Here is a 15421-nt window from a genome sequence, read left to right as displayed (position 1 = left end):
TCCTTTTCCCAGGATTTGGGGTCACTTTTCCTGGGATCCAAAGTTCTTCTTTCGGGATCCACCGTCCCTCTTCTTGGGCTCCAAATCCCATTTTTTGGGATCCAAATTCTTTTTTAAGGGATCCAAAATCCCTTTTTTCCCAGGACTCAACGTCCTTTTTCTCCCAGGGCTCCAGGTCCCTTTTCCCAGGATCCAAGGTCCTTTTTCTTGGGATCCAAATCCCATTTTCCCCGGGATCCAGCGTCCCTTTTCCCAGGATTTAGGGTCACCTTTCCCAGGATGCAAAGTCCTTTTTTTGAGGTCTGTCTTCCCGGGATCCAAAATCCCATTTTTCCTGGGATCCAAAATCCCATATTTTGGGATCCAAATCCCATTTTTCCCGGGACTCCAGGTCCCTTTTCCCAGGATTCAAAATCCTTTTTTTGGGATCCAGAATCCCTTTTTCCCCTGGACCTGAGGTCCATCTTCCTGGGATCCAAATCCCATTTTTGGGGATCCCAATCCCATTTTTCCCAGGACTCCAGGTCCGTCTTCCCAGGATCCAAAACCCTTCTTCCTTGGGCTTCAAATCCATTTTTTTTTGGGATCCCAATCCCATGTTTTGGGATCCCAATCCCCTTTTCCCCAGGATCCAACGTACCTCCTTCTCCCGGGATCCAGCGTTCCTTTTCCCAGGATTTGGGGTCACTTTTCCTGGGATCCAAAGTTCTTCTTTCGGGATCCACCGTCCCTCTTCTTGGGCTCCAAATCCCATTTTTCCCAGGACCCGAGGTCCATTTTCCCAGGATCCAAAATCCTTTTTCCTTGGGATCCAAAGTCCCTTTTTTTGGGATCCAGCATCACTTTTCCCAGGATCCAAAGTCCCTTTTTTTGGGATCCAAAGTCCCTTTTCCTTGGGATCCAAAGTCCCTTTTTTTGGGATCCAAAGTCCCTTTTCCTTGGGATCCAAAGTCCCTTTTTTTGGGATCCAAAGTCCCTTTTCCTTGGGATCCAGCATCACTTTTCCCAGGATCCAAAGTCCCTTTTTTTGGGATCCAAAGTCCCTTTTCCTTGGGATCCAAAGTCCCTTTTTTTGGGATCCAAAGTCCCTTTTCCTTGGGATCCAAAGTCCCTTTTTTTGGGATCCAAAGTCCCTTTTCCTTGGGATCCAAAGTCCCTTTTTTTGGGATCCAAAGTCCCTTTTCCTTGGGATCCAAAGTCCCTTTTTTTGGGATCCAAAGTCCCTTTTTTTGGGATCCAAAGTCCCTTTTCCTTGGGATCCAAAGTCCCTTTTCCTTGGGATCCAAAGTCCCTTTTTTTGGGATCCAAAGTCCCTTTTCCTTGGGATCCAAAGTCCCTTTTTTTGGGATCCAAAGTCCCTTTTCCTTGGGATCCAAAGTCCCTTTTTTTGGGATCCAAAGTCCCTTTTCCTTGGGATCCAAAGTCCCTTTTTTTGGGATCCAAAGTCCCTTTTCCTTGGGATCCAAAGTCCCTTTTTTTGGGATCCAAAGTCCCTTTTCCTTGGGATCCAAATCCCTTTTTTCCTGGGATCCAGCATCACTTTTCCCGGGATCCAAAGTCCCTTCTTTTGGGATGCACCATCCCTCTTCTTGGGATCCCAATCCCATTTTTCCCAGGACTCCAAGTCCCTTTTCCCAGGATCTGAGGTCCTTTTTCTTGGGATCCCAATCCCATCTTTCGGGATCCAAAATCCCTTTTTTCCCCGGGATCCAGCGTCCCTTTTCCCAGGACTCCAAGTCCGTCTTCCCAGGATCCAAAATCCTTTTTCCTTGGACTCCAAAGTCCCTTTTTTTGGGATCCAAATCCCGTTTTTTGGGATCCAAATCCCTTTTTTCCCAGGACTCAACGTCCTTTTTCTCCCAGGGCTCCAGGTCCCTTTTCCCAGGATCCAAGGTCCTTTTTTCTTGGGATCCAAATCCCTTTTTCCCCGGGACTCCAGGTCCCTTTTTCCCAGGATCCAAAATCCTTTTTCTTGGGATCCGAAATCCCTTTTTCCCCTGGACCCAAGGTCTGTCTTCCTGGGATCCAAAATCCCTTTTTTCCTGGGATCCAAAATCCCTTTTTTCCTGGGATCCCAATCCCATTTTTCCCAGGACTCCAGGTCCGTCTTCCCAGGATCCAAAATCCTTCTTCCTTGGGCTCCAAATCCTTCTTGTTTGGGATGCAAATCCCATTTTTGGGATCCAAAGTCCCATTTTTCCCGGGATCCAGCGTCCCTTTCCCAGGATTTGGGGTCACTTTTCCTGGGATCCACCGTCCCTCTTCTTGGGATCCAAATCCCTTTTCCTTTGGGATCCAAAGTCCATTTTTTGGGATCCAAATCCCTTTTTCCTGGGATCCAAATCCCATTTTTCCCAGGACCCGAGGTCCTTTTTCTGGGATCCAAATTCCCAGGTTTTTAGGATCCAAATTCCCATTTTCCCAGGACCTGAGGTCCGTGTTCCCAGCATCCAAAGTCCATTTTTTGGGATCCAAAATCCTTTTTTTTTGGGATCCAAATCCCTTTTTTCCCTAGGATCCAAAGTCCGTCTTCTTGGGATCCAAATCCCTTTTCCTTTGGGATCCAAATTCCCATTTTCCCCAGGACCCGAGGTCCATCTTCCTGGGATCCAAAATCCCTTTTTCCCTGGGATCCAAAATCCCATTTTTGGGGATCCAAATCCCATTTTCCCCAGGACCCGAAGTCCTTTTTCTGGGATCCAAATTCCCGTTTTTTTGGGATCCCAATCCCATTTTCCCCAGGACCCGAGGTCCATCTTCCCAGGATCCAAAATCCCTTTTTTCCTGGGCTCCAAAATCCCATTTTTCCTGGGATCCAAATCCCTTTTCCCCTGGACTCAAGGTCCTTTTTCCCCCTGGGATCCACCGTCCCTCTTCTTGGAATCCAAAACCCTTTTTTTTTGGGATCCAAAGTCCATTTTTTGGGATCCAAATCCCTTTTTCCTGGGATCCAAATCCCTTTATTCTCTGGAGTCAAGATCCTTTTTTCCCTGGGATCCACCGTCCCTCTTCTTGGGATCCAAATTCCATTTTTTGGGATGCAAATCCCATTTTTCCCTGGACCTGAGGTCACTCTTCCCGGGATCCAAAATCCCATTTTTCCTGGGATCCAAAGTCCTTTTTCTGGGATCCAAATTCCCATTTTTTGGGGTGCCAATCCCATTTTTTGGGATCCAAAATCCCATTTTCACGATCCCAATCCCATTTTTCCCAGGACTCCAGGTCCATCTTCCCGGGATCCAAACTCGATTTTTCGGGATGCCAATCCCATTTTTCAGGATCCCAATCCCATTTTTCAGGATCCCAATCCCATTTTTTGGGATGCCAATCCCATTTTTTGGGATCCAAAGTCCCATTTTTCGGGATCCAAATTCCTATTTTTTCGGATCCCAATCCCATTTTTGGGATCCCAATCCCGTTTTCCCAGCTCCCAGCAGGCACAGTCACCATTTTTCCCACTTTTTTCCCTTTTTTTTCCCTTTTCCCCCCATTTTTTCCAAGGTTTCCCAGCCTGGGCTGACCCCAAACGTTCGGGGAGGGATTTTTGGGATCTCGGAGCTTCTCCCGCCGGAATTCCGGGATCCTCCGGAGGCGCCGCCGCTCCCGGGGTCCCGCCCGGAACATTCCGGAAAACCCGGAATTCCCGGCCCAGCCCCAAGGGGAAAAAAATTGGGGATTTTGGGGAATTTTTTTGATTTTCTGGGGGTTTTGTGGGGGATTTTTTGTGGCATTTTTTGGTGGGATTTTTGGGGATTTTTGGGGGATTTTTGGGAATTTTTTTGAGGATTTTTACAGGGATATTCTGGGAAATTTTTTTTATTTTTTGGGGATTTTTGGGGGGGGAATTTTGGGGGATTTTTTTTATTTTTGGGGGATTTTTGGGGAATTTTGGGGAAAATTTTGTGGGATTTTCTGGGGGGATTTTATGGGGGATTTCTGTAGAATTTTTGGGGGATTTTTTCGGGGATATTTTTGGAATTTTTAGGGATTTTTTTTGGAGGATTTTGGGGGGAATTTTTGGAGGTTTTTTTGTGGGATTTTTGGGGCCTTTTTTTTTTGGTGGGATTTTTTGGGAATTTTTTGTGGGATTTTTGTGGAATTTTGGGGATTTATGGGGATCCGGGAACTGGGGGTACCTGCAAGTATTTTGGGGATTTTTTGGATTTCTATTGGATTTTTTGGGGATTTTTGGGGGAATTTTTTGGGTTTTTTTTTTGGGATTTCTGTTGGATTTTTTGGGGATTTTTTTGGGGTTTTTTTTGGGATTTTGGGCCCCAGGCAGGTGGGAATTCCCCGGGGTACCTGCAGGTATTTTGGGGATTTTTTGTGGTGTTTTTTGTGGAATTTTTTGTGGGATTTTGGGGACCCAGGATCTGGGGGTACCTGCAGGTATTTTGGGGGGATTTTTTGTGGAATTCTTTCGGGATTTTTTTTTTTTTGTGGGATTTTTTTGGTGGGATTTTGGGGGGATTTTTTGTGGGATTTTCTGTGGGATTTTGGGGGTTTTTGGGGACCCGGGAGTTGGGGGTAACTGCAGGTATTTTGGGGATTTTTTGTAGGATTTTTGTGGGATTTTTTGGGGGGATTTTTTTGTGGATTTTTTTGGTGATTTTTGTGGGATTTTTGGTGATTTTTTGGGCGTTTTTGGGGGATTTTTGGGGGATTTTTTTTGGAATTTTTTGGGGATGTTTTTTGGGATTTTGGGGTCCCAGGAATTTGGGAATCCCCGGGGTACCTGCAGGTATTTTGGGGATTTTTTGTAGGATTTTTGTGGGATTTTTTGGGGATTTTTGGTGGAATTTTTTGGTGATTTTTTGGGGGTATTTTTGGGGGATTTTTTTGGAATTTTTTTGGGATGTTTTTTGGGATTTTGGGGGTTTTTGGGGACCCGGGATCTGGGGGTACCTGCAGGTATTTTGGGGATTTTTTGTGGTGTTTTTTGTGGATTTTTTGTGGAATTTTTTGCTGCTTTTTTGTGGGATTTTTTGGTGATTTTTTTTGGAGGGGAATTTTTGGGGGATTTTTTTTGGACTTTTTTGGGGATGTTTTTGTGCAGTTTTGGGGATTTTTGGGGATCCAGCAACTGGGGGTACCTGCAGGTATTTTGGGGGTTTTGGGGCGTTTTTTTAAATATTTTTTGCTGGTTTTTTGTGGGATTTTTTGGTGATTTTTTTGGGATTTTTTGGGGATTTTTGTGGGATTTTTGGGGGCTTTTTTTGGTTTTTTGGGGGGATTTTTTTGGAATTTTTTGGGGATGTTTTTTGGGATTTTGGGGGTCCCAGGAATTTGGGAATCCCCGGGGTACCTGCAGGTATTTCGGGGATTTTTGGGGGGATTTTTGGGGGATTTTTTTGGGGACTTTTTTGGGGGGATTTTTTGGGGGATTTTTTTGGAATTTTTTGGGGATGTTTTTTGGGATTCGGGGGGTTTTTGGGATGCGGGAATGCCCGGGGGGTACCTGCAGGTATTTTGGGGATTTTTGGGGGGATTTTTGGGGGATTTTTGGTGGGATTTTTTGGGGATGTTTTTTGGGATTGGGGGGTTTTTGGGATGCGGGAATGCCGGGGTACCTGCAGGTACTTCTCGAGCATCCTGACGATGTGTTTGTTGTTGAGGACGCTCTTGGCCACGTGCAGGCTCGTCTTCTTGAACTGCTCCGCCGCCACCTGCGGACACAGCACGGCCACGGGGGGGGGGGGGGTCGGGGGAATCCCGGAATTCCGGAATTCCAGAGGGGTTTGGGAATCAAATCCCGGAATTCCGCCAGTTCCACAGGGGTTTGGGGGGGAAATCCCGCAATTCCAGAGGGGTTTGGGAATGAAATCCCGGAATTCCGGGAGTTCCGCAGGGGTGTGGGGGGAAAATCCCGCAATTCCAGGAGTTCCACAGGGGTTTGTTGGGGGGAAATATCCCGGAATTCTGGGAGCTCCACAGGGGTTTGGGGGGAAAATCCCGGAATTCCGGGAATTCCAGAGGGGTTTGGGGGGAAATATCCCAGAATTCCAGGAATTCCAGAGGGGGTTGGGGGGAAATATCCCGGAATTCCAGAGGGGTTTGGGGGGAAAATCCCGGAATTCCGGAATTCCAGAGGGGTTTGGGAATCAAATCCCGGGAGTTCCAGAGGGGTTTGGGGGAAAATCCCGGAATTCCGGGAGTTCCACAGGGGTTTGGGGGGGAAAATCCCGGAATTCTGGGAGTTCCAGAGGGGTTTGGGGGGAAAATCCCGGAATTCCAGGAGTTCCACAGGGGTTTGTTGGGGGGAAATATCCCGGAATTCTGGGAGCTCCACAGGGGTTTGGGGGGAAAATCCCGGAATTCCGGGAATTCCAGAGGGGTTTGGGGGGAAATATCCCAGAATTCCAGGAATTCCAGAGGGGGTTGGGGGGAAAATCCCAGAATTCCAGAGGGGTTTGGGAATCCAATCCCGGGAGTTCCAGAGGGGTTTGGGGGAAAATCCCGGAATTCCAGGAGTTCCAGAGGGGTTTGGGAATCAAATCCCGGAATTCCAGAGAGGTTTGGGAATGAAATCACGGAATTCCAGAGGGGTTCGGGGGGAAAATCCCCGAATTCCGGAATTCCAGAGGGGTTTGGGAATCAAATCCCAGAATTCCAGAGAGGTTTGGGGGAAAATCCCGGAATTCCGAGAATCCACAGGGGTTTGGGAATAAAATCCCAGAATTTCGGGAATTCCTGAGGGACCTGGGGGGAAAATCCCGGAATTCTGGGAGTTCCAGAGGGGATTTGGGAATAAAATCCTGGAATTCTGGGAATTCCAAAGGGCTTTGGGGGGAAAATCCTGGGTTGAGCTCGGGTTAAGCCCGGCCTAAGTCTGTTTTCCTCACCCTGCGGCTGCAGTTGTGCTAAATCTGGGATAAATTGAGAATAAACTCAGTATAAATTCAGGTTAAGCCCGGTTTAAGCCCGGTCTAAGGCCGTGTCTCACCCTGCAGCTGTGGTTGTGCTCAATCCGGGATAATTCAGGACAAATTCAGTATAAATTCAGGTTAAGCTCAGGTTAAACCTCGGTTAAGCCTGGCCTAAGCCCGGTTTAAGCCCGTGCTCACCCTGCGGCTGCGGTTGTGCTCAATCCGGGATAATTCAGGATAAATTCAGTATAAACTCAGGTTAAGCTCAGGTTAAGCCCGGTTTAAGCCTGGGTTAAACCCAGTTTAAGCCCAGCCTAACCCCGTGTCTCACCCTGCGGCTGCGGTTGTGCTCAATCCGGGATAATTCAGGATAAATTCAGGTTAAATTCAGTATAAATTCAGTATCAATTCAGGTTAAGCTCAGGTTAAACCCGGTTTAAGCTCGGTTTAAGCTCGGCCTAAGCCTGTTCCTCACCCTGCGGCTGCGGTTGTGCTCAATCCGGGATAATTCGGTATAAATTCGGTATAAATTCAGTATCAATTCAGTATAAATTTTGGTTTAAGCCCGGTTTAAGGCCGGTTTAAGGCTGGCCTAAGCCGGTGCTCACCCTGCGGCTGCGGTTGTGCTCGATCCGGGATAATTCAGGATAAATTCAGGTTAAGCTCAGGTTAAACCCCGGTTTAAGGCCGGTTTAAGGCCGGCCTAAGCCCGTGCTCACCCTGCGGCTGCGGTTGTGCTCAATCCGGGATAATTCAGGATAAATTCAGGACAAATTCGGTATAAATTCAGTATAAATTCAGGTTAAGCTCAGGTTAAACCCCGGTTAAGGCCGGTTTAAGGCCGGCCTAAGCCCGTGCTCACCCTGCGGCTGCGGTTGTGCTCGGCGGAGCGCAGGTGCCTCTGCAGGAGGTGGCCCTGGGCCGGGATCAGCATGTCACACGCCAGGCAGTGCGCCGCCTCGATCCGCTTGAAGAAGTGCTCCTGGCCGATCCCTGAGAAGGCAATTCCAGAAAATTCCAGGGAATTCCCAGAAAATTCCAGGAAATTCCACGGATTTGGGTCAGGGAAACCCAAACAGCCCCAATCCCGGCCCAAAAATTCCCTTTCTCGGGGGATAAAATCCAGCAAATTTGACCCAAAAAAGAGGATTTGGGGAAGAGTCGCTCGGGGAAATGCTCCTGGCGATCCCTGGTCCCAGGAAATTCCAAAAATATTCCCCAAAAAATTCCCCAAAATTCCAGGGATTTGGGTCAGGAGGAGTCAAACAGCCCCAATCCCGGCCCAAAAATTCCCTTTCTCGGGGATTAAATCCAGCAAATTTTACCCAAAAATGAGGATTTGCCTCGATCCGCTTGAAAAAAATGCTCCTGGCTGATCCCTGTGCAGGCAATTCCAGGAAATTCCAGGAAATTCCAGAAAATTCCAGGAAATTCCAAGGATTTGGGTCAGGAGGAGTTAAACAGCCACAATCCCAGCCCCAAAATTGGATTTTTCGGGGATTAAATTCAGCAAATTTTACCCAAAAATGAGGATTTGGGGAAGAGTCGCTCGGGGAAATGCTCCTGGCTGATCCCTGATCCAGGAAATTCCAAAAATATTCCCCAAAAATTCCCCAAAATTCCAGGGATTTGGGTCAGGAGGAGTCAAACAGCCCCAATCCCAGCCCAAAATTGGTTTTTTCGGGGATTAAATTCAGCAAATTTGACCCAAAAAAGAGGATTTGGGGAAGAGTCGCTCAGGGAAATGCTCCTGGCTGATCCCTGAGCAGGAACATTCCAGAAAATTCCAGGAAATTCCCAGAAAATTCCAAGGATTTGGGTCAGGAGGAGTTAAACAGCCCCAATCCCAGCCCAAAAATTCCCTTTCTCGGGGATAAAATCAGCAAATTTGACCCCCAAAAATGAGGATTGGCCTCGATGCCCTTGGAAAAGTGCTCCTGGCCGATCCATGATCCCAGAAAATTCCCCAAAAATTCCCCAAAAGTTCCCTGAAACTTCAAAAAAAACTCCCCAAAAATTCCCAGAAAGTTGAAAAAAAGATCCCCAAAAATTCCCCCAAAATATTCCCAGAAAATTCCCCAAAAAATTCCCCCAAAATGTCCAAAAATTCCCAGAAAATTCCCCCAAAATTTCAAAAAAAATTCCCCCAAAATTTCCCAGAAGATTCCTGAAAAGGTCCCCAAAAATTCCCAGAAAGTTCCAAAAAAATCCCCAAAAATTCCCCAAAATAGTCCCAGAAAATTTCCCAGAAAGTTCCCCAAAATTCCCAGAAAATTCCCCCAAAAGTTCAAAAAAACTTTCCCCCAAAATTTCCCAGAAAATTCCCAAAAATTCCCCCAAAATTCCCAGAAGATTCCCCAGAATTTTTTTTTAAATTCCCCCAAAAGTTCCCCAAAAAAATCCCCAAAAAAATCCCCAAAATTTTTCCCCAATTCCTCCAAAATTTCAAAAAAATTCCCCCAAAATTGCCCAGAAAATCCCCCCAAAAATTCCCAGAAAATTCCCACAAAAATTCCAGAAGATTCCCCAGAAAGTTCCAAAAAATTCCTCCAAAATTCCCAGAAAATTCCCCAGAATTTTTTTTAAAATTCCCCCAAAAGTTCCCCAAAAAAATTCCCAAAAATATCCCCCCAAAAATTCCCAAATAATCCCAAAAATTCCCCCCAAAATTCCCCAAAAAATCCCCGAAATTAAAAAAAAATTCCCCCAAATCCCCCAAAACATCCCAAAAAAATTTCCCAAAAATTCCCCCAAAAATTCCCCAAAATTCCCAAAAAAATCCCCAAAATTCCAAAAAAAATTCCCCCAAATTCCTAAAAATTCCCCAAAAATTCCCAAAAATTTAAAAAAATTCCCCCAAAAGTTCCCCCAAAAAATTCCCCAAAATTCCCAGAAAATTTCCCCAAAATTCCCCAAAAATTCCCCCAAATATTTCCAGAAAATTTCCCAGAAAGTTTCCCAAAATTCCCAGAAAATTTCCCCAAAAGTTCCAAAACAATTTCCCCCAAATTTCCCGAAAAGTTCCCTGAAAATTTCCAGAAAATTCCCCAGAAATTTTTTTTTTAAATTCCCCTGAAAGTTCCCAAAAAATATTGCCAAAAAATTCCCAAAAAAATCCCCCAAAATTCCCAAAAAATTCCCCCGAAAATTCCCCCAAAATTTTCCCCAAAACCGCCCCAAAAGTTCCTCCCCAAACACCCAAAAATTCCCAAAAAATTCTGCCAAAATACTCAGAAAATTCCCCAAAAATTCCCCAAAAATTCCCCAAAAATTCCCCAAAATTCCCCCCAAAATTCCCAAAAAATCCCCCCAAGTCCCCGGAGCCGGGAGTTGCGCTCCCCACCCTTGAAGGGGTCGGGCCGGGCTTTGCTCCCCTCCTTCTCCGTCAGCTCCTGGCGCCGCCCGCTCGATCTTCCTGTTCCTGTTCACGATGTACTCCTGGAAAATGGGGAGAAAAACGGGGAAAATGGGAAAAACGGGAGGAAAAATGGGGAAAAACATGGAAAAATGGGGATAAAACCAGAGAAAAATGGGGATAAAAGCAGGGGAAATGGGAATAAAAATGGGAATAAAGCATCGATCTTCCTGTTCCTGTTCACGATGTACTCCTGGGAATGGGGAGAAAAACGGGGAAAATGGGAAAAATGGGAGGAAAAATGGGGAAAAACATGGAAAAATGGGGATAAAACCAGAGAAAAAAGGGGATAAAAGCAGGGAATAATGGGAATAAAAATGGGAATAAAGCATCGATCTTCCTGTTCCTGTTCACGATGTACTCCTGGAAATGGGGAGAAAAATGGGGAAAATGGGAAAAATGGGAGGAAAAATGGGGAAAAACATGGAAAAATGGGGATAAAACCAGAGAAAAAAGGTGGATAAAAGCAGGGGAAATGGGAATAAACCCAGGGAAAAATGGGAATAAAAATGGGAATAAAGCATCGATCTTCCTGTTCCTGTCCACGATGTACTCCTGGAAATGGGGAGAAAAATGGGGAAAATGGGAAAAACGGGAGGAAAAATGGGGAAAAAACATGGAAAAATGGGGATAAAACCAGAGAAAAATGAGAAAAATGGGGATAAAAGCAGGGAAAATGGGAATAAAAATGGGAATAAAGCATCGATCTTCCTGTTCCTGTTCACAATGTACTCCTGGGAAAACAGGGAAAAATGGGGAGAAAAACGGGGAAAATGGGAAAAACGGGAGTAAAAATGGGGAAAATGGGAAAAAATATGGGAAAACATGGATAAAAACCAGAGAAAAATGGGGATAAAAGCAGGGAAAAATGGGAATAAAACCAGAGAAAATGGGAATAAAAATGGGAATAAAGCATCGATCTTCCTGTTCCTGTTCACGATGTACTCCTGGGAATGGGGAGAAAAACGGGGAAAATGGGAAAAATGGGAAAAAATATGGGAAAACATGGATAAAACCAGAGAAAAACGGGGATAAAAACATGGAAAAATGGGAATAAAAACAGGGAAAAATGGGGATAAAAACAGGGGAAAATGGGGATAAAAACAGGGAAAAATGGGAATAAAAGTGGGAATTTTGGGAATAAAACCAGGGGAAATAATGCAGGAATTCTGGGACAAAAACAAGGAAAAAACCCTGAAAATCTGAATTTTCACCTAGAAATCTCCCCAAATATTCCAGAAAAAAATAAAAAAAAATCACCAAAAACATTCAAAAAATCTGAAATATCCAACTAAATCCTGAGAAACAATGAAAAAAAAAATCACAAAAAGTTGGAATTTTCACCTAAAACCTCCCAAAAAATCCCCAGAAAAATCCTGGAAAAAATCCTCCAAAATATCCCAAATATCCAACTTGGAAAAAATCCCCCAAAAACCTGAAAAATCCTGGAAAAACCCCTGAAAAAACACCAGGAAAAAAGCCGAAAAATTAAAAAAAAAAGCCGAAAAATTCAAATTTTCACCTAAAAAATCCCAGAAAAATTCCAGAAACACCCGGAAAAAAATCCCCAAAAATTCAAGGGATTACCCCAAGTGCCAAATTCCAGGAAAATTCCCAAATTTCGGTCCCTACCTGCAGGAACTGGACGGTTTTGTTGGGCAGCTTGGTGCCGATGCAGCGCAGCGTGTGTCCCGGTGGGAGTGGAGAAAACCCCCAAAAAATCCTCCAAAATCCCCCAAAAATCCAGAAAAATCTCCAAAAAAATCCTCCAAAAATCCCAAATATCCAACTTGGAAAAACCTGAAAAATCCTGGAAACAACCCTGAAAAAACACCAGAAAAAATGCCGAAAAAATATTTAAAAATGCCGAAAAATTCAAATTTTTACCTAAAAAATCCCAGAAAAATTCCCAAAAAATCAGGGAAAAATCCCCAAAAATCCAGGATCATCCCGGAAGTGCCAAATTCCAGGCAAATTCCCCAATTTCGGTGGGTACCTGCAGGAACTGGACGGTTTTGTCGGGCAGCTTGGTGCCGATGTAGCGCAGCGTGTCCCGGTGGAATTTGCTCTGCAGGTGCCGCTGCAGCTCCTCCTCCTCCAGGCTGCGGAACTTGCACACGGAGCAGGCAAACTGGATCCTAAAAATGGGGATAAAAACGGGGGAAATTGGGCAAAACAGAAAAAATATTGGGAATTCTGGGGAAATGCACACGGAGCAGGCAAACTGGATCCTAAAAATGGGGATAAAAATGGGGAAATTGGGCAAAACAGAAAAAATATTGGGAATTCTGGGGAAATGCACACGGAGCAGGCAAACTGGATCCTGGAATGGGGATAAAAACGGGGAAATTGGGCAAAACAGAAAAAATATTGGGAATTCTGGGGAAATGCACACCGAGCAGGCAAACTGGATCCTAAAAATGGGGAAAAAAACGGGGAAATTGGGCAAAACAGAAAAAATATCGGGAAAAATGGGGAAATGCACACCGAGCAGGCAAACTGGATCCTAAAATGGGGGAAAAAACGGGGGAAATTGGGCAAAACAGAAAAAATATTGGGAATTCTGGGGAAATGCACACGGAGCAGGCAAACTGGATCCTAAAAATGGGGAAAAAAACGGGGAAATTGGGCAAAACAGAAAAAATATTGGGAATTCTGGGGAAATGCACACGGAGCAGGCAAACTGGATCCTGGAATGGGGATAAAAATGGGGAAATTGGGCAAAACAGAAAAAATATTGGGAATTCTGGGGAAATGCACACGGAGCAGGCAAACTGGATCCTGGAATGGGGGGAAAAACGGGGAAATTGGGAAAAACAGAAAAAATATTGGGAATTCTGGGGAAATGCACACGGAGCAGGCAAACTGGATCCTGAAAATGGGGAAAAATAGTGGGAAAATGGGCAAAACAGAAAAAATATCAGGAAAAATGGGGAAATGCACACCGAGCAGGCAAACTGGATCCTGGAATGGGGGAAAAAACGGGGAAATTGGGAAAAATATCGGGAATTCTGGGAGAAATAACAGGGATTCTGGGGAAATGCACACGGAGCAGGCAAACTGGATCCTGGAATGGGGGAAAAAAACGGGGAAATTGGGCAAAACAGAAAAAATATCGGGAAAAATGGGGAAATGCACACGGAGTAGGCAAACTGGATCCTAAAAATGGGGAAAAATAGTGGGAAAATGGGCAAAACAGAAAAAATATTGGGAATTCTGGGGAAATGCACACCGAGCAGGCAAACTGGATCCTGGAATGGGGGAAAAAACGGGGAAATTGGGCAAAACAGAAAAAATATCGGGAAAAATGGGGAAATGCACACCGAGCAGGCAAACTGGATCCTGGAAAAATGGGGAAAAATAGTGGGAAAATGGGAGAAATGGGAGAAATAATGGGAAAAATGGGGACACGCACACGGAGCAGGGGAATTGCATCCTGAAATTGGGGAAAAATAATGGAAAAATGGGAAAATAATGGGAATTCTGAGTAAAATAACAGGAAAAATGGGGATTCTGGGGAAATGCACACGGAGCAGGGAAGTGGATCCTGAAATTGGGGAAAAAAATGGGGAAAATGGGGAAAAATGGGGAAATAACAGGAAAAATAGGGAAATGCACACGGAGCAGGGAAGTGGATCCTGAAATTGGGGAAAAAAAATGGGGAAAATGGGGAAAAATGGGGAAATAACAGGAAAAATAGGGAAATGCACACGGAGCAGGGAAGTGGATCCTGAAATTGGGGAAAAAAATGGGGAAAATGGGGAAAAATGGGGAAATAACAGGAAAAATAGGGAAATGCACACGGAGCAGGGAAGTGGATCCTGGAAAAATGGGGATAAAAAAGGGCAAAACGGGCAAATGGCAGCCCCACCTGTCCATGGCCCTGTCCCTCATCCTGTCGCGCCTCCGCTGCTTCTCCCGCTTCTTCTTCACCTCCTCGTCCTCCTCCTCCGAGCCTGCGGGAAATTCGGGAATTCTCAGCCCAAAAAAACCATCCCAAAGTTCCCGAGGCCAGAGTCCCGAATTCCCTGAGTCTGCCCAGATTTTCCTGCTGGTTTCCCGCCTTTTTCCATGTTTTTCCTGACTTTTTTTCCCATCTTTTTCCCGCCTTTTTTTCCCATGTTTTCCCTGCCTTTTTCCCGTTTTTCCCGCCTTTTTTCCCATGTTTTTCCCACTTTTTTCTGCCTTTTTCCCCTGTTTTTCCCACTTTTTTTCTATGTTTTTCCAGCCTTCTTTCCATGTTTTTCCCACCTTTATTTCCCACTTTTTCCTGTGTTTTCCCTGCCTTTTTTCCCACCTTTTCCCCCAGTTTTTCCCACTTTTTTTTCTGTGTTTTTCCCACTTTTTTCCCCTGCCTTTTTCCCCTGGTTTTCCCATGTTTTTCCTGTGTTTTTCCCATGTTTTTCCTGACTTTTTTCCCATGTTTTTCCTGCTTTTTTCCCATGTTTTCCCTGCCTTTTTTCCATGTTTTTCCCGCTTTTTTTCCCATGTTTTCCCAGATTTTTCCTGTGTTTTTCCTGCCGTTTTTCTGTGTTTTTCCTGCCTTTTTTCCCATGTTTTCCCCACCTTTTTTCCCATGTTCTTCCCACCTTTTTTTCCATGTTTCTCCCGCCTTTTTTTTCCATGTTTTCCCAGTTTTTTCCCGTGTTTTTCCTGCTTTTTTTCTGTTTTTCCCGCCTTTTTCCCCCACTTTTTTCTATGTTTTTCCTACCTTTTTTCCATGTTTTCCCTGCCTTTTTCCCATTTTTCCGGCCTTTTTCCATGTTTTTCCCACCTTCATTTCCCAATTTTCCTGTCTTTTCCTACCTTTTTCCCCACGTTTTCCCCCAGTTTTTCCCACTTTTTTTCTGTATTTTTCCCACCTTTTTCCCCTCGTTTTCCCATTTTTTTCTATGTTTTTCCCACCTGTTTTTCCTGCCTTTTTTCCATGTTTTTCCCACTTTTTTCTGTGTTTTTTTCTGCCTTTTTCCCCAGTTTTTCCCACCTTTCTTCCAAGTTTTTCCCACCTTTTTTCCATGTTTTTCCCACCTTTTTTCTGTGTTTTTCCTGCCTTTTTTCCCTGTTTTTTTCCCCATGTTTTTCCTGCCTTTTCCCAGGCTTTTCCCACCTTTTTCCCCCATTTTTCCCACTTTCCACCCCA

The 15421-nt window shown here is 44.8% G+C and overlaps 1 protein-coding gene across 1 annotated transcript in view; it reads right to left on the bottom strand.

The window, feature by feature from the left end:
- Positions 1-439: 439 nt before the first annotated feature.
- Positions 440-15421, bottom strand: part of AKAP8 (A-kinase anchoring protein 8) — a 29764-nt gene continuing 14782 nt past the window's right edge. Inside the window, 7 exon segments of the mRNA XM_064401982.1 lie at positions 440-3102; positions 5571-5666; positions 7729-7859; positions 10210-10267; positions 10269-10304; positions 12278-12419; positions 14153-14237. Coding sequence (XP_064258052.1) covers positions 3070-3102; positions 5571-5666; positions 7729-7859; positions 10210-10267; positions 10269-10304; positions 12278-12419; positions 14153-14237 — 581 coding nt within the window. The 3' untranslated portion in view covers positions 440-3069.

Source organism: Passer domesticus, chromosome 34 (assembly GCF_036417665.1).
Source record: "Passer domesticus isolate bPasDom1 chromosome 34, bPasDom1.hap1, whole genome shotgun sequence".
NCBI lineage: Eukaryota > Metazoa > Chordata > Aves > Passeriformes > Passeridae > Passer > Passer domesticus.
This window is presented reverse-complemented; position numbering and strand designations above follow the sequence as displayed.